The 22477-nt window shown below is 38.0% G+C and overlaps 1 protein-coding gene across 1 annotated transcript in view; it reads right to left on the bottom strand.

The window, feature by feature from the left end:
* Positions 1–22477, bottom strand: part of LOC124623584 — a 94987-nt gene that overhangs the window by 59450 nt on the left and 13060 nt on the right. Inside the window, exons 2-3 of the mRNA XM_047149047.1 lie at positions 21845–22006; positions 5822–5980 (exon numbers count right to left, since the gene is read on the bottom strand). Of these exons, the coding sequence (XP_047005003.1) occupies positions 5822–5980; positions 21845–22006 (321 nt within the window). The remainder of the gene's footprint in view (positions 1–5821; positions 5981–21844; positions 22007–22477) is intronic.

Genomic DNA, 22477 nt, shown 5'->3' on the forward strand with positions numbered 1-22477 from the left:
AAAAACTCAAAAGTAAACTCCTTAGCTTCTATCTCGATTATTGAATCGAAAATATTCATACTCAAATTCCGTTAGTCACTTATCACACTTATGAAGAAAATTTCCGTTCTTCAACATACGTTTGATACTTAACACTTCTCAAATGCCAGGGAGCCCCTTGAGAGCGAGGTCACAAAATGCCAATGGTGTTTACGGCATTCAGCGCCCCACCATGCTACAATACTGGCTGCTAGTGACGACGCGGCAGGACTGGAGGTGCAGGATAGTGAGCACACCGTGAGGCTGCGGAGCGTACTTGAACTGCTTAGTCGGTGAGTAACTCACAACAGTGCTGCAGTGCTAGTGGTGTTAACACGAGACACAGCAAGGGCAACGATAAATAAATCAAACAATGTATTATGTCAAAAATAACAGTTGCCGATGTTGACATTTCGACAGACAGGAATCCAAGCTATTTCGCAAAGCGAGAAACAAGCGGCAGGTGAAATATTTGGGTTCTGCAAGTTGAGCCAGTGGAATATGTGACGTTGTATACGCTCGACTCTGCGGACAACCTAACATGAGGAGTACAATGATGGCAATAAGTACTTAACAAGTGAAAGTGATACTGAAAGAGGTTTCGAGCCATGTACTTTATCATCCTAGTACCACAAGTGGCGACAAATTCGTAGTAAAGAACAATCGCCGTCACAAGGAGCGGGCACTAAACATAATTAGTCCCTACATACCTGAAAGTTCATCCGCAGCAAAGTGAAAAAACAGTTATGAACAGATTTCCAATAAGTTCGCAGGTGTATGACCGAGTAGTGTATAAGAAAATCTACATACAACAATAACGATTAAAAATTCAACAAACTTCTATGTTGTTGTTGTTGTGGTCTTCAGTTCAGAGACTGGTTTGATGCAGCTCTCCATGCTACTCTATCTTGTGCAAGCTTCTTCATCTCCCAGTACCTACTGCAACCTACATCCGTCTCAATCTGTTTAGTGTATTCATCTCTTGGTCTCCCTCTACGATTTTTACCCTCCGTGCTGCCCTCCAATACTACATTGGTGATTCCTTCATACCTCAGAATATTTCCAACCAACCGATCCCTTCTTCTAGTCAAGTTGTGCCACAAACTCCTCTTCCCCCCAACGCTATTCAATACCTCCTCATTGGTTATGTGATCTACCCATCTGATCTTCAGCGTCCTTCTGTAGCACCACATTTCGGAAGCTTCTATTCTCTTCTTGTCTAAACTAGTTATCGTCCACGTTTCGCTTCCATACATGACTACACTCCATACAAATACCTTCAGAAAAGACTTCCTGACACCTATATCTATACTCGATGTTAACAAATTTCTCCTCTTCAGAAACGCCCTCCTTGCCATTGCCAGTCTACATTTTATACCGTCACTACTTCGACCACCATCAGTTATTTTGCTCCCCAAATAGCAAAACTCATTTACTACTTTAAGTGTCTCATTTCCTAATCTAATACCCTCAGCATCACCCGATTTAATTCGACTACATTCAATTATCCTCGTTTTGCTTTTGTTGATGTTCATCTTATATGCTCCTTTCAAGACACTGTCCATTCCGTTCAACTGCTCTTCCAAGTCCTTTGCTGTCTCTGACAGAATTACAATGTTATCGGCGAACCTCAAAGTTTTTGTTTCTTCTCCATGAATTTTAATTCCTACTACAAATTTTTCTTTTTTTGCTTGCTCAATATACAGATTGAATAACATCGAGGATAGGCTACAAACCTGTCTCACTCCCTTTCCAACCACTGCTTCTCTTTCATGCCCCCCGACTCTTACAACTGCCATCTGGTTTCTGTACAAACTGTAAATAGCCTTTCGCTCCCTGTATTTTACCCCTGCCACCTTCAGATTTGAAAGAGAGTATTCCAGTCAACATTGTCAAAAGCTTTCTCTAAGTTTGCAAATGCTAGAAACTTAGGTTTGCCATTTCTTAATCTAGCTTCTAAAATAAGTCGTAGGGTCAGTATTGCCTCATGTGTTCCCATATTTCTATGGAATCCAAACTGATCTTCCCCGACGTCGGCTTCTACCAGTTTTTCCATTCGTCTGTAAAGAATTCGCGTTAGTAGTTTGCAACTGTGACTTATTAAACTAATAATTCTGTAGTTTTCACATCTGTCAACACCTGCTTTCCTTAGGATTGGAATTATTATATTCTTCTTGAAGTCTGAGGGTATATCGCCTGTCTCATACATTTTGCTCACCCGATGGTAGAGTTTTGTCTCCCACGGCTATCAGTAATTCTAATGGAATGTTGTCTACTCCTGGGACCTTGTTTCGACTTAGGTCTTTCAGTGCTCTGTCAAACTCTTCACGCAGTATCATATCTTCCATTTCATTTTCATCCTCTCCCATTTCCCTAATATTGTCCTTAAGAACATCGCCCTTGTATAGACCCTCTATTTGCTTAGAACTGGGTTTCCAAGAGAGCTCTTGATATTTATGCAAAAAAATGGCTCTGAGCACTATGGGACTTGAGATCTATGGTCATCAGTCCCCTAGACTAACCTAAGGACATCACACAACACCCTGTCATTACGAGGCAGAGAAAATCCCTGACCCCGCCGGGAATCGAACCCGGGAACCCGGGTGCGGGAAGCGAGAACGCTACCGCACGACCACGAGCTGCGTACAATATTTATGCAAGTGGTTCTCTTTTCTCCAAAGGTCTCCCTAATTTTCCTGCAGGTAGTATACGCCTCTACATCCTTACATTTGTCCTCTAGCCATCCCTGCTTAGCCATTTTGCACTTCCTGACGATCTCATTTTTGAGACGTTTGTATTCGTTTTTGCCTGCCTCATTTACTGCATTTTGGTATTTTCTCCTTTCATTAATTAAATTCAGTATCTCTTCTGTTTCCCAAGGATTTCTATTAGCCCTCGTCTTTTTACCTACTTGAGCTTCTGCTACCTTCACTATTTCATCTCTTAAAGCTACCCATTCTTCCTCTACTGTATTTCTTTCCCCCATTCTTGTCATTCCTTCCCTTATACTCTCCCTGAAACTCTCTACAACCTCTGGTTCTGTCAATTTGTCCAGGTCCCATCTCCTTACATTCCCACCTTTTTGCAGTTTCTTTAGTTTTAATCTACAGTTCATAACCAATAGATTGTGGTCAGAGTCCACATCTGCCCCTGGTAATGTCTTACAATTTAAAACCTGGTTCCTAAATCTCTGTCTTACCATTATATACTCTATCAGAAGGATGTACGCTGCAGTACGTACTGGGAGATGAAGAAGCTTGTACAGGCTAGAGTAGCACGGAGAGCTGCATCAAACCAGTGTCAGGACTGAAGGCCACAACAACAACAACAACTGAAACCTGTCAGTATCACCAGGCTTCTTCCATATATACAACCTTCTTTTATGATTCTTGAACCAAGTGGTAGCTATGATTAAGTTATGCTCTGTGCAAAATTCCACCAGGCGGCTTCCTCTTTCATTCCTTACCCCCATTCCATATTCACCTACTAAGTTTCCTTCTCTTCCTTTTCCTACTATCGAATTCCAGTCGCCCATTACTACTAAATTTTCGTCTCCCTTCACTATCTGAATAATTTCTTTTATCTCATCATACATTTCATCAATCTCTTCGTTATCTGCGGAGTTAGTCGGCTTCGTATCTATCTTGGCCACAATAATGCGTTCACTATGCTGTTTGTAGTAGCTTATCCGCATTCCTATTTTCCTATTCATTATTAAACCTACTCCTGCATTACCCCTATTTGATTTTGTATTTATAACCCTGTATTCACCTGACCAAAAGACTTGCTCCTCCTGCCACCGAACTTCACAAATTCCCACTATATCTAACTTTAACCTATTCATTTCCGTTTTTAAATTTTCTAACCTACCTGCCTGATTAAGGGATCTGACATTCCACGCTCCGACCCGTAGAACACCAGTTTTCTTTCTCCTGATAACAACGTCCTCCTGAGTAGTACCCGCCCGGAGATCCGAATGACGGACTATTTTACCTCCGAAATATTTTACCCAAGAGGACGCCATCATCATTTAACCATACAGTAAAGATGCTTGCCCTCGGGAAAAATTAAGGCTGTAGTTTCCCCTTGCTTTCAGCCGTTCGCAGTACCAGCAGAGCAAGGCCGTTTTGGTTTGTGTTACAAGACTTGCCCCTGCAACTACTGAATAGGCTACTGCTCCTCTTCAGGAACCATACGCTTCTCTGGCCTCCGTTGTGGTTGCAACTACGGTACGGCTATCTGTATCGTTGAGGCACGCAAGCCTCCCCACCAACGGCAAGGTCCATTGTTCATGGGGGACGGGGGGAACTTCTATATAATGACTAAATTCAGAATTCAAATAATTAAATTAAATCTAGATGGGAGGGTCAAAAGAAAAAATAGAAAAGTAATTAAGTAATGCAAAGACTTTGTTAATGAAGACAGCAGCCAAATAACAGAAGGAGTCATGCAACCAATTCTTTTAACAATCAGAGTTCCAGGATAAAGCAACAGAGTAAATGGAAGAAGTGATGCTACATATACAAAGGCTGTACCGAAGGAAATGAAAATGTAATTGACGCATTCAATGAAAACACGTCAGGAAGCTGATAATGTCTCAAGTAAAGTACTAAGTCCTGTCCTTTACATATATCACTATCGGAAGCTGTATTCCCAAATGTTATTTTCAGACCATTTTAGAAGCGCCTCGAAAGGACTAGAAAGGATTATGTACTCAAAAACCATAACGCATCTATTTCAAACTAGGAAAGTAACTCTTAATTTATGTTTAGATGTGCTCTCTCAGGGAACGAGCTGTTTTTCAGTACAGGAATCAGGTTACGTAAAATAAAAATGGGAAAAGAAAACAAATTTGGAACTGATTTTTACCACGCCTTATGAAAACCATTTGACTGTGCAGGATATAGCATTCCCCTAGAGAAGCACAAATATTATGGCTCTCAGAGATCTTTCTGGTAAATGTCTTCCATCTTCTCTACTTAAAAGCATGTGGACTGATGCATTAAGAGACCCAGGATATGTTCTGAACGATACAGCATCTGGAGAATGGTTAGTATTCAGTTCAGGTGAACCACAGAAACGTATATTCAGTACACTCTTATTCTTGTTGCACTGAATGATCCGTCATTATACATGCAAGAAACAGAAACGGTTATCTCCGACAATACAAGTATTATAATAGAGTCTAGACAAAAAACTCAATATTCGTAAAGTTAATAAAAATTCTCCTTTAAACCTAAAGCTCGATTGTCAGCAAACAGAATATCACAGAAGTTACATAAATACAGCACATGCAATTTTTTGCTGTAGAAGATCTGACCGTGCCCTAGGAAATAATACGTGCGGGTAAATCAATAACTGGAAGAGAATGTACTTAATTCGTAAGTGTTTAAATTGATAATGAGTTGTACTGGAAGTTATATGCTACAGACCTGCTTAATCTTCCAAGATATGGATTATTAGATTTCGTTACATTGAATTCAAGACAGGTTACACGAACTTCAGATGGTACAAACAGAATCTCAGTGAAAATGTTTTTTTTTCTGTTGGTATTCCTCCTCTACTCACCAACAGATTAATAATTTGTATTATCTTTGACTCAAGTGGCATACTGGAGTTACTTACAGTCATCGTACAATTCCACAAGGTACACCAAAAAATAAAATTATGTGCAGCTTTTCTGTATGTGATAGTACCACTACTAGCCTTGTGAGCAACATTTTATCAAATATTATGTTCCTTCCCTCATATTTCTCATGCTTGTGTAAAGACTCTCAGTTCAGTCTACTGTTGTAATACTTGCCGGAGATACTGGCTTCTCTTTGAATCCTATATCCTCGAAAACAGTTTCGAAGACCGTGGGGAAGTTAGACTTCAGATACTCGTACGGTTTGTCGAATTGCAGGCTGTAGTCTAAATACCATCCACCAGTACTGCCCCACCTGTATACCGTGAGCTCCACCTGCAACAATACCACAGCACATCATCAGAGAAACTTAAACAGAAAACTTTCTGAGAGTAGGCCACTACGAGACAGTTTTCGGGAAAATTTAGTGGAATCATGTGTACTTCCAAACGTACAACAGATTGTGTGAAATCAAGAAGAAAGTAGTGGATTTCAAGATGTTGTTATATCTGTCACTTAGCGATAAGAAATGATTTCTATTTGGATCATATTCTTTTAACCAATGCAAAGAAGGTTGTACACTATTGTGAAATTTCTATTATTTCTAGACATTCATCAGACTGATAAAGTTGGAATGATAATTACCAGATTCTCAGCTCTAAGTTGCAAATAAGACCTATTTTACTCTGTAAAAGTGTACATCACAATAATTTAAATCCCTTCGCCAACTGAGAGCAGCAATTGATGATACCTAAAGAAAAAAGATCTATTGACTTCGTACTGCAGGAGACGATGAGGGGTAGCGTTATTTCAGCAGTGTATAGAATTTTGGGAAATGGAAAACGGTTGTCTTCCCGCATTGTATTATAAACCATTGAATAATATCCAACAGGTCCACTATTACGAGTAAGCACTATTACGAGTAAGCTGGTATATAGAAAGAAGTTTAAGCAAAGTGAAACAGATGACTAAACTTAAGCGATATTGTTCGACAATAATATCAATTTAATAAATATTATTGTGTAACAATACCAGAAATTTTGTAGTACAGACAAATATATTAATCCTTGCGAAAATGCAAGTACCTCGAATTGCAGAAGAAACGGTTAAGCAACAAAAATGTTCTTTAAGTTAAAGTACAGGTCACTCACATCACATTTATAGCATTTGCCATGTACTTTTAAGGAAATTTCGTTACTTCTTTGATTCTTCCTTTTTTACTACATACAAAACTTCATACCTTATTATTAGAGGGCTTCAATATCGTCCTAAAATTACAGACATTTCAATGTTTACCGTTCTACAGTCCAATACGTATTTTTTTCAGGATTAGGGACAATTTCATATACTGATGAGGTTAACGTTTCAGGGAAACAGTTGCCTAAGCAGCCTGCCACTGTGTCAGCGTAATGTATTTTGCAGGATATATTTTACAAATTCCTTTTGAGTCCTTCTATACATGTTTCGCTAAGCCTTCTCACACAGTTCTACTTATAATTATATAATTATTTATTTATGTCAGCCTTCACCATTTCACATGGAGGCACCTCAGTATCACTATATGAGAGATGTTTAAGTTCCCAATATAGAACGTGATTTTTCATTACGAATGTTCTTATAAAAATACTAGCTGAACATCTGGAATCGCACAGCTACGTATTTATTACATTCTATTAGTCCATCTCCTTCTCCCTGTCACTGTCGATCTCTCCCTTCAACCTCACCGTGCCCGTATCCCATTGCCCCTCCCTTTATCCAACTGCTACTCCCGGCTCCCTCTCTCTCTCTCTCTCTCTCTCTCTGCCTCTCTACCCCCCCTCCCCCCAATCCTCTGTTCAGCTGCTGCTGCCCCATCTGTCTGACCATTTGCTTCTCCCTCTCTATCGATACGCTGCTATCCTCTCTGTCTCTCTTCCTCTGTTCTCTAGCTCCTCCTACCCCTCTGTCTTCTCCTCAACCAATCTAAGTCAACATCCTCCTGTCCCTCTCTCTGTCCATTATCTCCTCCATTTCTTTTCCCATCTCTTCCTGTTTCCATTTGCTGTCCATCTCGCTCTCTATCAGGCCTGCTACTTCTCCCACAGTCTCCATCCAACTCCTGCTTCTTCCTTTCTCTGTCCAACACCCCATTACCCTCTCTCTGTCCATCTTCCCATGTTCCCTTCCTCTGTCCATTTTTCCTCACCTTCTCACTGACCATCTCTTCCTCCCCCATATCTGTGATCATCGTCCAGCTTCCACCTCTCTTGCTAGCCACCTCTTCCACTCCCTTTTCTTTGAGCGTTATCATCACCACTCCAATCAAGTATTTCTGAATTTCATCCCCAGATTATTCCTGTACAAATACTAAGTTTGGCTGATTCAATTCAGGGGCTTAGCAGCAACTTTTTACCCGCAGCTTTGCCTTCATACCTACATGACACATATTTAACAGATTTAATACATACAGCTGACCAAAAAAATCCATTAACACTTGAAAATTCAATATTTCGTGGAATAACACATGTAGGTATGTAGTATTTGAAACATATGCTTGAAAGGACATGAGGTTTTATTGAAACCAAAAAAGCGCGCAGCATGACCAACAGATGGCGCTTCATATGATGCAAAAGAAGTTCAGTAAGTCGGCTGTCACTCATAAACAATACCTGTAGTCGAGCAACAATGTTGTGAGCAGTACTGTACAATATATCATCAAGTACGGTGAGAAACTGCCGTCGGATGTTGTCTTCTAGCATCCCTAACAAGGCTGGACGATCGCTGTAGACTTGCGGCTTCAGGCAACCCCACAATCCATAATCACACGGATTGAGGTTTGGGGAACAGGGAGACCCAGCACGACAGAAGTTGCGGCTCAGCACGCGATCTCCATCAAACGGCGTGAGCAAGAGGTCGGTCATATGTGTATCAATAAGGGATGCCCCAGCCTGCATAACACGTCATTGTGTTTGGTCGCCCGTTACGGGGACGATCGTCTTCACATTTTGATCATTTTCTTCGCAGCGACGTTTCTCATGGGACGTTTACAGTTCGAAAGCCTTCTTATGGTGGTAGAATCGTAAAGCTGTAGTTGCGTATACTCCATTCTGATAGTGATAGTGATCATTGAGGTCGGTTTGCAGTAGGGTTTTGGACATATACTGCATTCAAACGTTATGAATCACCTCGAAGGGAACGATTGATATGTAATCAGCATGGTTTCAGAAAACATCGTTCTTGTGCAACGCAGCTAGCTCTTTATTCGCACGAAGTAATGGCCGCTATCGACAGGGGATCTCAAGTTGATTCCGTATTTCTAGATTTTCGGAAAGCTTTTGACACCGTTCCTCACAAGCGACTTCTAATCAAGCTGTGGGCCTATGGGGTATTGTCTCAGTTGTGCGACTGGATTCGTGATTTCCTGTCAGGAAGGTCGCAGCTCGTAGTAATAGACGCAAATCATCGAGTAAAACTGAAGTTATATCAGGTGTTCCCCAGGGAAGCGTCCTGGGACCTCTGCTGTTCCTGATCTATATACATGACCTGGGTGACAATCTGAGCAGTTCTCTTAGGTTGTTCGCAGATGATGCTGTAATTTACCGTCTAGTAAGGTCATCCGAAGACAAGCATCAGTTGCAAAGCGATTTAGAAAGGACTGCTGTATGGTGTGGCAGGTGGCAGTTGACGCTAAATAACGAAAAGTGTGAGGTGATCCACATGATTTCCAAAAGAAATCCGTTGGAATTCAATTACTCGATAAATAGTACAATTCTCAAGGCTGTCAATTCAACTAAGTACCTGGGTGTAAAAATTACGCTCAACTTCAGTTGGAAAGACCACATAGATAATATTTTGGGGAAGGCGAGCCAAAGGTTGCGTTTCATTGGCAGGGCACTTAGAAGATGCAATAAGTCCAGTAAAGAGACAGCTTACACTACACTCGTTCGTCCTCTGTTAGAATATTGCTGTGCAGCGTGGGATCCTTACCAGGTGGGATTGACGGAGGACATCGAAAGGGTGCAAAAAAGGGCAGCTCGTTTTGTATTATCACGTAATAGGGAAGAGAGTGTGGCAGATATGATAAAGCAAAGACCTTTTTCGTCGCGGTGAGATCTATTTACGAAATTTCAGTCACCAACTTTCTCTTCCGTATGCGAAAATATTTTGTTGAGCCCAACCTACATAGGTAGGAATGATCATCAAAATAAAATAAGAGAAATCAGAGCTCGAACAGAAAGGTTTAGGTGTTCGTTTTTCCCGCGCGCTCTTCGGGAGTGGAATGGTAGGGAGATAGTATAATTATGGTTCGATGAACCCTCTGCGAAGCACTTACATATTTAAGCATATATTTCACTCATATCGCTAGCGAACTTTACCCTGCAATTTCATTTGAATGCAGCTCAATGTTTATGGCGTGACATCTTCAGAACAGTCTGTCGGACAACGACATCATTTTCCAGATACGTCCTGTGGTACTTGTGGACGCTGTATGTGAAACGTGTTGCGAATCGAGTCAATACTAAAGCAGTAACAAATCAATTTGTCAGCATGATGCGGCAATTTTTTACTCTTCTCAGTGTTTATGACTTCATATCTCCTGAACTATGTGTTGTACATATTTTGCAGTTATATTTAGTGGTACATGTTAATACTGTCTGCAAAATTCGTTGCCAATAGAGTTGTTGGTCAAGAAACAATAAATTAAAAGCTCATGCCAGGCGACGTAGTTTTACTGCATAAATAACAAAAAAGTAGTACACGATAAACTTCTTTCCTTTCATCGGTTTTTGGTGGACGAATGAGCGAGAAAACGTCTCGAAAAGTTTTAAAAGTATGTACAATGTTTGTTTAAAGTCACTGTCTCCCCCCCCCCCCCACCCTCCTTCTCAAATACTGGATGAATATAATCTGGCTATTCATATGTTGTTAATTATGCTTCCCTTACACCCCCAACCGAATCCCACAGCTTTGAGAGACAGGAGGTTCTTAAGCACACAGTGGTTCTTTATAGACTGAAATGGATACATGTAAGAAGTTTGAATGGACTCACTAGGTACCATGAAGGAATTATTCGAAAGGGAGGGAAATCGGTAGATGTGATGCACATGTATAGAAAAACATATGATTTCTATTTCACAAGTCCTCCTGAGGGATATAGTGCCAAATTCTGTTCTACTAACGCTTTAAATTGTCAAAATCGTGACGCGGTTGGAGGGCCTTGAACGTAATGCTCCAGACGTTCTCATTTGAGGAGAGATCCGACTATCTTGCTGGGCAAGGTAGGGTCCGGCAAGCACTTAGACAAGAAGTAGATACCCTCACTTTGTGCAAGTGGGCGTTGTCTTGTTAATATGTAGGCACTGGATAACTTGTCATGAAGAGTGACAAAACAGGACGTAAAAAGTCGTCGACGTACTGCTGCGCTGTAATAGTACCACGCATGACAACCGAAGAGGTCCTGCTATGAAAACAAATGACATCCCAGACCATCACTCCTGGTTGTCGGGTCATATGGAGCGCGACAGTAAGGCTGGTGTCCCTCTACTGTGTGGAGTTTCTGCAGGGACCTCTTCGGCCTGGTATCTCAGTGACTGGAGCAGAATTGTCTTCAGTAATGGATTTCCTCTGCGAAACCTTTTATGGCACAGTAGGTCAACTTGAAGAACGGATCACATGAGCTGTGCAGAACCCGTTAAATAGCGACGACTTGTCTGGAGACTCCCTGGACAGGGTTAGGATGCCAACCTGATTGTCGCCAATGATATGGTCCGACAATATGGCATGATGGTCTGAGGTGCCACTCCTTTCATAGTAAGACCCGTTTGGTTGTCATTCGCGACATGCTTATAGTAAAACGGTACGTCTACGATAATGTACGCCCTGTTTTGTTGCCCATCTGGCAAGCTATACAGGGCTTATATTTCAGTAAGATAATCCCCGCTCCCTCATGGCGAGAGCTTCTATTGCTACTATTCATGCTTGATAAACCCTATTTTAGCCGTCAAGGTTGCTAGATCTTTCCCCAACAAAGAACGTTTACAACATTATGAGCATGGCCCTGAAACCACCTTGGGATTTTGACGATCTACCGCGTCATTTGGACAATTTAAAGCGATATCCCTCAGGAGGACATCCAACAAACGTATCAGTGAATGGGAAGCTAAATAACTGCCTGCAGAAGGTCCACAGGCGGACCAAGGCATTATTGACTTGCTTCATTTGTGAGGCTCTATGTGTTGTATAAACCAACAAATTTTTCTAAAATTGGAATCATTTGGTTATTTGTATATGTATGTGACATCGATTGACGTCCTATTCAGATAATGCCTTCTTGTTTTTTTTTGTTTTTGTCTGACTTCTCTTTTTCCGGTTTCTCAAGAGATATGCTGCTGCTGCCTACGAACCTGGTTTGGTATTTCTGGGGTCAGTTAGGTGGTCTGTTATAGCAATGGACTGTTGTATAACTCTGGACTGAGTGAATTCTAGAATGTTTAACCTGTGTTTAGTGTTACCTCAATCTGTCTGCGACAGTAACTGAATATCCAACTACCGCAGCCCAACAATCAGTGGTAGCCTAGCACTTTCTCCCAGATTGACATGGAATGAATAAAGTGAAAAACTTTGAAGAAGTTTAGTAGATTGGGCTTTAGATAATTTACCAATGCCAGAGATGAATCTACAAGGATATAAATATTGTTGATGTTTCATTAAGCTTTAAGAAAGACTTACACATGGGGATTCAGGAATTATTCCATTAGATGAAGCTTGTAAAAAACGTGATATTGTCTATAGAGATAATAAGGTCATAGAAAAAAAAGACACAAAGCAGATAAAGAACTACAATTATATGTGAAGAAAGAATACATGTAAGTGATGCTTCATGAGGAGAAAAAAAAATCTGCAATTGCAGTTACAGGAATAATGTATGGTAAACGAAAACTAGTTAAGGGATTATGTGTGGATGATGATAGATAGGGATTCAAAATTTATTAATCCTTATAATTTTTAATGTGCATAAATGAATAACTTTTCAGTTGATTATACTTTGCTTCCAAGTGACAAAACTAAACCAAAATCAATTAAAATAAAATAATGGACAGTTACCTAGTATTGAACCATTTTTACTGCTGCAAAAAAAAAAGACAAAGCAACAGCTAATGCATTCAAAAACTAGTAGAAATTTACTTTATACATTATGAATTCCTGTTGTGAAAAAGTTTATCAAATTGCTAACAAAAAAGGAAAAAGGTAAAGGACTAACAAACATGAAGATGGATTTTTTCCATTACTATCAGCTGGAGTTCCATATCCAGAAACCATTACTTCACTTGCTGGTGGTTTTACAACTATCGAAATTGTAGTAATAAACAAGAAAAAGCTGATCCAGAATTGGGAGAATGGAAAAGTCATAATGAAGGAATGGGGAAAAAAGGAAAAGGAGTACAAAATTCGAAAAAATTATTAAAAAGTATAATAAACCATTATCAAATTATGACATAGAAAAATTTGCTAAACAATTGAAAATTAAATATTTTCATGGCGTTTTTATGATTGATGAACTACACAATGAACCAAAAAAGTTAGGATTTAGCATAGTTAATGTAGGTACATCTGATCACTTTAGTACCCACTGGATTTATTATTATAAGAATAAAGGTATAAAATTTATTTTTGATTCATTTACTGGTAATATCCCACAGCAACTAAACAATTATTTGGGAAAACGACCTCTACTACAATACTGAGAGAATACGAGACTTCGGCCGGCCGAAGTGGCCGTGCGGTTAAAGGCGCTGCAGTCTGGAACCGCAAGACCGCTACGGTCGCAGGTTCGAATCCTGCCTCGGGCATGGATGTTTGTGATGTCCTTAGGTTAGTTAGGTTTAACTAGTTCTAAGTTCTAGGGGACTAATGACCTCGGCAGTTGAGTCCCATAGTGCTCAGAGCCATTTGAACCATTTCTGAATACGAGACTTCAATGAAGTAATTTGTGGTCGTTTGTGTTTATTTGTTTTGAAACTCTTATGCATGAATTATAAGTTTAATGATATTTTGAATTTAATAAATGGGCATATTTGGAAATAAAACACAGCCTAAAGGTCACACAATTAATAGTCAGATAAATGCAGAAAACATTAGAAATCCATTAGAAGTAAAAATTGATCCAGAAACAGAACCTTTAATTAAACAATTTCATAAAGAATTACATAACATTTTTAAAGCAACTAAATGGTATATTGAGTTTAGAGGCAGAAGAATAGTAGATATAAAAGATCTGATGCTCTTACTAAACAATACATAGAAAAATAATACCTAACAAAACCTGAATATGCAAGTATTCTAACACAATCTGATAAATATATGTAACAAAACCTGAATATGGAAGTATTCAAACACAATATGATAATTAAATCACTAAACCACATATTAATGTAAGAGTCACACAGATCCATCATAATAATTAATGAAAAAAAGATCAAATGTGATTTCTGTGGTCTAAAGAATCTGCTTATATCCTCTAGATAAAAATTCAGAAAGAGTAACAAAATATAAAAATGTTGGTATTGATCTCGACTGCAAAATTGAAAATATTGATTGATAATATTCCAAAAATTTGAAACAAAATGAATGTATTTATTGATGTCTATTCGTTTCATGAAAAATATCAAGTGTTCCCATTAAAAATTATGAAAGTTAAGAAAGAGAAACATTTAAATCTTCTTTACTTCAAGGAAGAAGTTTATTCACACTATCGGTGTATAAAAAATTTATCTCGGCTTGTTTCAGGTCAAATTAATAAACATGAAGAAGTAAAATTTAATTGTGATTTCTATTTCTTCCGTTTCACTAGTAAAGAAGAATTAAATAACCACATATCAAGCTTATTAGTTAACAAACCATTAAAAGTAGAAAAGCCACAGAAAGATTCCCATAAAAGTTATAAAAATTATTAATATATACAGAAAGTTTAATTTATTATTTATATTGATTATGAATGTTAGCTATTAAAATGGACAAGTGTCAACCGAATCCAGAAAATTAATATACAATGAAATGTCAAAAATGGGATCAAGTGGATTATTTTAGTATATTAAATATATAAATAGAGATTGTAAAGATCCTGTTGCTTAAAGAAGGCCAAATTGTAATAAGAAATATATGAAATATTGCAGAAACTGTAAGAATTATTTTGAAGTTAAAGAAATGAAATCATTAAGTCCTGAAGAACAATCAAGATATGCAACATCGAAAACATGTACATTGTGCCACTGTCATTATACACCAAAAAATAAAAAGGTTCATCATCATGATCTTATGACTGAAAAATATATAATCCATTATGTAATAAATGTAATTTACATTTAAAATATCTAAGATTTGTACCAATTAATACACACAATTAACCAGGATATGATTTGAATCTGCTTGTGAAAGAACTTAGTTATGATGAAAAAGGAATAGATTGAATATCGAACAACAAATACAGATGAATTAATTTTGCTAACATGAGAGAAAATTTGAAAATGACATTTATTGACACATTTAAATTTATGGCTTCGTCTACTGACAGACTTTCATCAAATATGAAGAGAGCTGAAATGGTAACCATTAAAACATTTCTCCTGAAGAGTTATTCGAATTAGTTATCAGAAAAAGTGTATATCCATAGGAGTACATGGATTCTTGGAATAAAGTTGAATGGGCACACTTAGCAGCAATGGTAGATTTTTACAGTAAACTGAATGACTTTGAAATAACTGATGAATATTAAAAACATGTAATACTAGTTAGAGAAAAATCTAATATTAAAAAATCTCGACTCAATCGTTAAAATTATCTCCAGCTTTTGGTCTCATGGTAGCATTCCTGCTTTCTGATCATGGGGTCCTGGTTTCAATACCTGGCGAGATCACAAATTTTCACCTGCCCCGAGGTGACTAGGTGTTAGGAGCTTGCGTAGTACAGCAGTGTTGGTCTCCCGCATCGTTGCACTATGCTCTGTCAAGAAGCATGCGACTTCATTTCCAATCCATATCTTAAGACTGATGTGTTCGTAATGTCTGATGTACTTGAAAATTTTTCAAGAACTTGTTAAAAGTATATGATTTGGATCCATCTTGTTATTTTACTAACCTAGGATTATCTTGGGATGCAATGTTGAAATCGACTAGAGAGCCAATTGATTTATTACATTATTATAATATGATTTTAATGGTTCAAAAAGGAATAAGAGGTAGATTATCACAGCAGTGTAGAAAATACATCAAAACAAACAATAAATATATCAAAGATTTTCATAGTAAAAAGATAACATATTCTCTACACATTTAGATGGAAATAATTTACATTACTATGCAATAAGGCAATATTTACTATACAGTGGATTTGAATGGGAAGAAGCAAATAATTTTGACCATACAAAAGTGAGTGAAATATCTGATACTCCAAAATTTGGATATATTTATAAAGTAGACTTAGTATATCCAAAAAAATTAGATCAGGTACATAAAGATTTACCATTGCCACATAAAAACAAAATTGTGCTGGGATACAGTCCTACAACTGTTTCAGCTATCACTGGAACTAAAGAAAGCAAGTTGTTGTCTTCTCTCAATGATAAAAATATATGTAGTTTACTGTAGAAATCTTAAACAGCATCTGCCTCTAGGAATGAAATTAAAAAATATACGTACAGTTTTAAAATTTTAACAATTGGATGGGTTGAACAACTATATAGATTTAAATTGAGAAATAAGAACTAAAGCCAAAAGTGATTTTGAAAAATATTTCTATAAGCATGTGAATAATTCAGTCTTTGTCAAGACAATGGAAAACATAAGAAATAGAGTGAATATGAAATTGGTGTCAGATGGAGAAAAATGTGATTAATAATAGCAAAGCCAATCATCAAAGCAAGTACTATATTTAATGAAAATCTTTCTGCTAGCCATATGAATTAAGACAAAAACCATTAATGTTAGGATGAGTATATTTGATTTATCAAAAGAACTGATGTATGATTTTTCCCTATAGAATAATGAATCTAAAGTATGTAGAAAGCATTGAGTTGTGTTGTAGAGATATGGACAGTTATATCTATAATATACAAACTCAAGATTTTTATGAAGATATGAAATCGATGAGTGATAAATTTATTACCAGTGACTAACATGAAAATAATATTTATGGTATTCCAATAGTTAGGAATAAAGTTGAAGGAAAAATGAAAGATGAATGCATTGGAAAAATAATGGAAGAATTTTGTGGTTTGAGAGCAAAAATGTATCCTTATATAGTCAGTGACAAAACAGAAAAAATCTAAAGTTGTTTGGAAATGTGCTGTTAAAAATAGAATAAGGTTAGAAGATTATAACAATGGTTCGTTTTACGATAGAGAACAATAAAGGAAAATTAATATGATTGAAAGGAAAAACAGGAAATATACACAGTTGAATAAACAAGACAGTGTTGTGCCTTCATTATGGTAAAAGATATGTGTTGGAAAATAAAGTAGACACATAGCATATCGATATTAAAGTTTATAAAAGAATGTAATAAAATTTTTTCTTTATAAATGGAGACTCTAGTCATGAAGCTCAACCAAGTAAGTTCCTTGAAAGAAATGAAAACAACTAATGGAGTTAGAGATCATGGAGAAAAAACTTATATGGAGCTTAATAATGAGTTTAAGATTATTTTGCCACATAAATATTCTAAATTAATTTCTGATTGGTATTTTCAGTTAATTGAAAACAAACAGTTGAAAATGAAATATAAAGGAATGAAGGAACTTAAAAACAGAAATAATGAATTTCGTGATCTGGAGTTCACACTGGGCAAATTATTTAAATTTTTTTCCTATTAAATTTTATAATCTTTAACTAGACAATCCCAAACAGCTAAATAGTATGGTGACATTCTAGAGAAAAAGAATATTAACTAATTTAATAAAGATAAATATCTAAGAGATGGGTATTGTTTGATTAGTAAATAATTTAAAAAGTATTACCCTAAAATCAAAGTGCCTGTGGTAGAACTCTAATTTAGCATTCTCTCAAAAAAATTTACAGTCGCCAGTTGATAAAAATCTTATGGCTGCTCGAGAAGGAAGAAATTAGGGAAATCTTAGGTACAGAATAGACTTCTCACACTGACCATAATTCGTTTTTTAAACATTCATCTTTTATAAAAACATACTAAACTTGCTTTCTTACATTCACCTGTTGTATGAACAAAACTAATTATTTAAAAATTGGTGAACTTCATTCAAAAATATTCATATTTAATAATTTTTTCAGTAATATAATACCTAATTGAGGTTTTTTATGAAATGATGTGCGTTAGACCTGAAAATTGGATTATGGTAGCTGGAAAGTGTAGGTTCTAGGTAAGTTCTAGTGAGCTAGTTCAGGAGTTACGAGTAAACTAGTGAGCTACAACTGAGCTAGAGCCTACGCTTTGTAACTACTAGCGCTCAGCTGGGCTGTACATTTGCCACACCACCACTCCATACTGTCTTAGCGTGAGGAGGGGGAAACCGCGAACACACTGCATTTAAATGGCGATTAAATTATACAGCAAACGACTTAATTTTATATCTCACATTTCTCAGTATCGTACGTCACAAACAAAAAAGATTTTCAATGTTATTTAATTATTTTTGGCGGAAGAGTTTCACACTGTGGTTTCTACGTAATCGTGAGTTATTTAGTTTGATAATTGGAAAGAGATCTTTCACACATATGTTGGTCAAAGTACTGTAGTTGTAACACATTTGCACGTTCAATATGGGGATGCAGACACCCTAACTGAGGAAAACAATGTACACATCCTGTATAGTTTTCACATTAAAGGAATTGCCTTTAAAACAGGAATTACATTGCGTATCAATTAGTTACTTCTGGATATGACCAGGTTCCATTTCAACTGACATGGCTCGAAATCAGATGTGGGATGGCAAATTCCTCAAAACGTTTAGAAAACTGTCCTTCCAATTCTTTTAAGACCACAAAGAATTTTTCAAACTTCACACATTTTATAATGTCGCTTAACTTAGAGAGCTGTACGATGTCGTTTTTGTCAGGATTCTTTCCCTCTACAATGCACTGCAATGCGATTTTCTTTTTAAATACATCCCCATGAAATCAAGTACAGGTTATTTTTCACGTTGCAGTGTCTTACTGTGGACATTGTGCAGTCACGTCCACTTAAAATGCAAGGTCGGAAATCCTTTCCTGATGTTATAGTTTTCTTTCGTAACACTCATTTTTCCTTCATATATTTAATAAAAACGGTTTCAAATCGAAAACTGTTCCAGCCATGCCCTGTGACTTGAGCAACGTACTTTTTAGTACGGTATAAAGTGTCCATACTCTGTTCAGTTCCGTCGAAAACTCTTGCAACCAACAGTGCAATAACGAGTGCGATTTCAAAAAATTTACTATTCATACCACCTGCCTACAAATTTATCACAGAGTGCTTCTTGATGTGCACAAACATGAAACCTGTCTGTCGATCCTTGTAATTCCTTGTTCTTTCATTGTCAACTAACTCTTTCGATACTTTCTACGTGTTGTTGTAATGTTTCGCAGAAAATTTTGGAGTAATCGCCGATTATGGAACTGCATAATAGATACTAAGAATTCTCATCCCTCTCGTCTGTAATTTCCATTCAGTTTTTAATGCTTATGACAATAGATCGTTTGACTGTCTCTTTTAGTACAAGCGATCCCACGACCTGTGAATGTCCCTCATGCAACGAACAAACAGCATTGAGTAAACGGTGCTGACTCCATGAATTTGCCGAACTGAAGAGAGTTATGCTGACCGAAAAGTGCCACGTCTTGATGGTAAAAGAAATGTCGTTTAGTAGTGGGTACTTCCGAGAAGGACCGAACAAAGCCGAGGCACGCCGAGTTTTGGCGCACAAGAAGCACGCACTTCTAGGCCACGTGCAGTTTGGCACGCTGTGGCTATCCATGGTGTACATAGTATTACCTGTATCAGCCACTGGGGCTGGCTCTGAGCACTATGGGACTTAACATCTATGGTCATCAGTCCCCTAGAACTACTTAAACCTAACTAACCAAAGGACATCACACAACACCCAGTCATCACGAGGCAGAGAAAATCCCTGACCCCGCCGGGAATCGAAGCCGGGAACCCGGGCGCGGGAAGCGAGAAGGCTACCGCACGACCACGAGCTGCGGACTGCTCATTGTGAACTGGACTGGACTTGTTTCAGAGGCGTTGGAACGAAAATTATATATAAATTTAAAACATAATTGTAAAATGTAATATGAAATGCTTAAGTCATTCACAGATGGCAGCAGCTGTGTGATCAGTGGACCGAGAGTTCTAAAGTGATGAGGTGTGTTATGGCCATCAGCTTTCACAGCTTGCAGCCAGTTGCCTTTTAAATCCCACTAGTGGAGCCATAAAGGTACTCAGTTAGCAGGGCAGGAGTTTACACTCTGGCACTGTGGCCTCCTCATTGGTTATATGATGTAGTCATTCAGTATTCAGCCTCCTTCTGTAGCACCACATTCCAAAAGATCCTACTCTTTTCTTATCTGAACTGCTAATTGTTCATGTTTCACATTCACACAAGGCAACATTCCAGACAAACACCTACATAAAAAGACTTTATAACTCTTAAATTGATATTAGACGTTAACAAATTTCTCATCTGCAGAAACGTTTTTCTTGTCATCACCAGTTTACATTTTATATCATACCTACTTAGTTCGTCACCCCAAATAGCAAAACTTAACTACTATTTTCAGTGTCTTATTTCCTAATCTAATTCCTCCACTGTTATTTGATTTAATTTATCTACATTCCATTATCTTTTTCTTCCTTTTGTTGATATTCATCTTATATCCTCCTTTGAAATGGTTCAAATGGCTCTGAGCACTATGGGACTTAACATCTAAGCTCATCAGTCCCCTAGAACTTAGAACTACTTAAACCTAACTAACCTAAAGACATCACACACATGCATGCCCAAGGTAGGATTCGAACCTGCGACCGTAGCAGTCGCGCGGTTCCGGACTGAAGCGCCTGGAACCGCTTGACCACAACGGCCGGCTCCTCCTTTCAATACACTGTCCATTCCGTTCAACTGCTCTTAAAAGTCGTTTGCTGTCTGTCACATAATTACAACGTCATTGGCAAATCTCAAAGTTTTTGTTTGTTCTCCCTGCACTTTAATTACTTCTCTACATTTTTCTTTGGTGTCTTTTACTGTTTGCTCAATGTAGAGATTGAATAACAGTGAGGATAGGCTACAACACTATCTCACTCACTTCTCCTTCCCTTTCACCCCCCTCGACTCTTACAACTGCCATCTGATTTCTGTACAAGTTGTATATATCCTTCCGCTTCCTGTCTTCCACCCGTGCAACGTTCAAAGTTTCAAAGAGGGTAACCCAATCACTTAATCTCCAATTAACCTTTCTCAGTACAGGTCAGTTGCTCTCTTCAAGTGGCTTCTACAATCTCTGTGAAGAATTTAGGTATCAGGTTTTTCTTGTATTGTGAAAGAAATGTATTTTTTCGATATAGCCAGTACTCGACACACATACACGATATGGACAGAATGAAAGCTACATTTCATCTGTGCTCCTGGGTGCTATACTGAAATAGGTTGATTTCTCACTATACGACAAGAAGCATTTCCGTAATCCGGTGCACAATCGATATATTCCGCATATGACAGTAACCCATCTCAGGAGCAAAAGAGGCAATTCCTATGTTTGAAAAATTGGTACTGAAATAAGTCTACGGTTTATGAAACGTGAAACGCCAATGAGCTGTCTCTTTTAGATCTGCAATGCTGTCAGCAGAAAATACCACAGGTCCATTTTAAGAAGAGGTGGTAATTCCCATGCCTTTTTAATTAATGTAGCTATGAAAAAGAAATGTGTCGTATATTGTATACTGTCTCGCAGTTAATACAGGTGTAAACACTATTACCGTACATTACACGGTTCGGAAAATATTCCAGGTGAACTGATTAGCTGACTCACCCTTTGTACCAAAAAAGACGTGTACTCCAGAGCTCGGTTCCCCAGTATGTAGAAGCCCGGATCGTCTCACAAGCCAGGCATCGCTGGCAAGCAACGCGGGCGTCACCTCTCACATACCTGGTTTGTTCCAGAGCTGACGAATACAACGCGGAGAACGCATGAACGAGGCGAGCTGCCGCTGAACCCTCACCTCGAAGTCGTCCGCAAAAATGTCGTAGTGCAAAGTGATGGCTCCTGTGTATGTGGGTTCATTGGTTTCTTCGTCCACGGTCTGTGAAATGTTAACCAAAATGCCTGGGTATTCCCCATCGTCGCAGGCGCTAAGCTCTAACATGTCCACAGTGTACGGACCCTGCCAAGCAGAAAAAAACACACACATTACAAGAGTGCTTCACTGGAGCACCAAGGAAACATCTCAAAACAATAGCAGTGCTACTGAGACTGACTAGGAAAATTGAAAAGTTTCCTCAAACTGGCTATACGAAAATTCAGCAATTAAAATTCATAAATGAAATTCTTACATAGCGTAAAAATCGGTTATTTTTAGAACATACATCCCAACTTGAATAACCATAGGTTTATTTAAGAGTTTATCAGTTCGTGCATGCCTGCTCTCCATAACTGCAGAAAGACTGCTTCGATTCATGAGCAAAAGAAATATGCATAGCTGAATGTACGGATATGGTCAGTAATGTTCATAACAGACCAATGCAAATCCTTGTAATCTCAGCAGTCATTTCGTCAGTCAAATATTCAACGAACTACGGTACCGAACGACGTATTCAAATTGTGCTCGGCATAAATTGTTGTTATTAAAATTCCG

Source organism: Schistocerca americana, chromosome 1, assembly GCF_021461395.2.
Source record: "Schistocerca americana isolate TAMUIC-IGC-003095 chromosome 1, iqSchAmer2.1, whole genome shotgun sequence".
Lineage (NCBI taxonomy): Eukaryota > Metazoa > Arthropoda > Insecta > Orthoptera > Acrididae > Schistocerca > Schistocerca americana.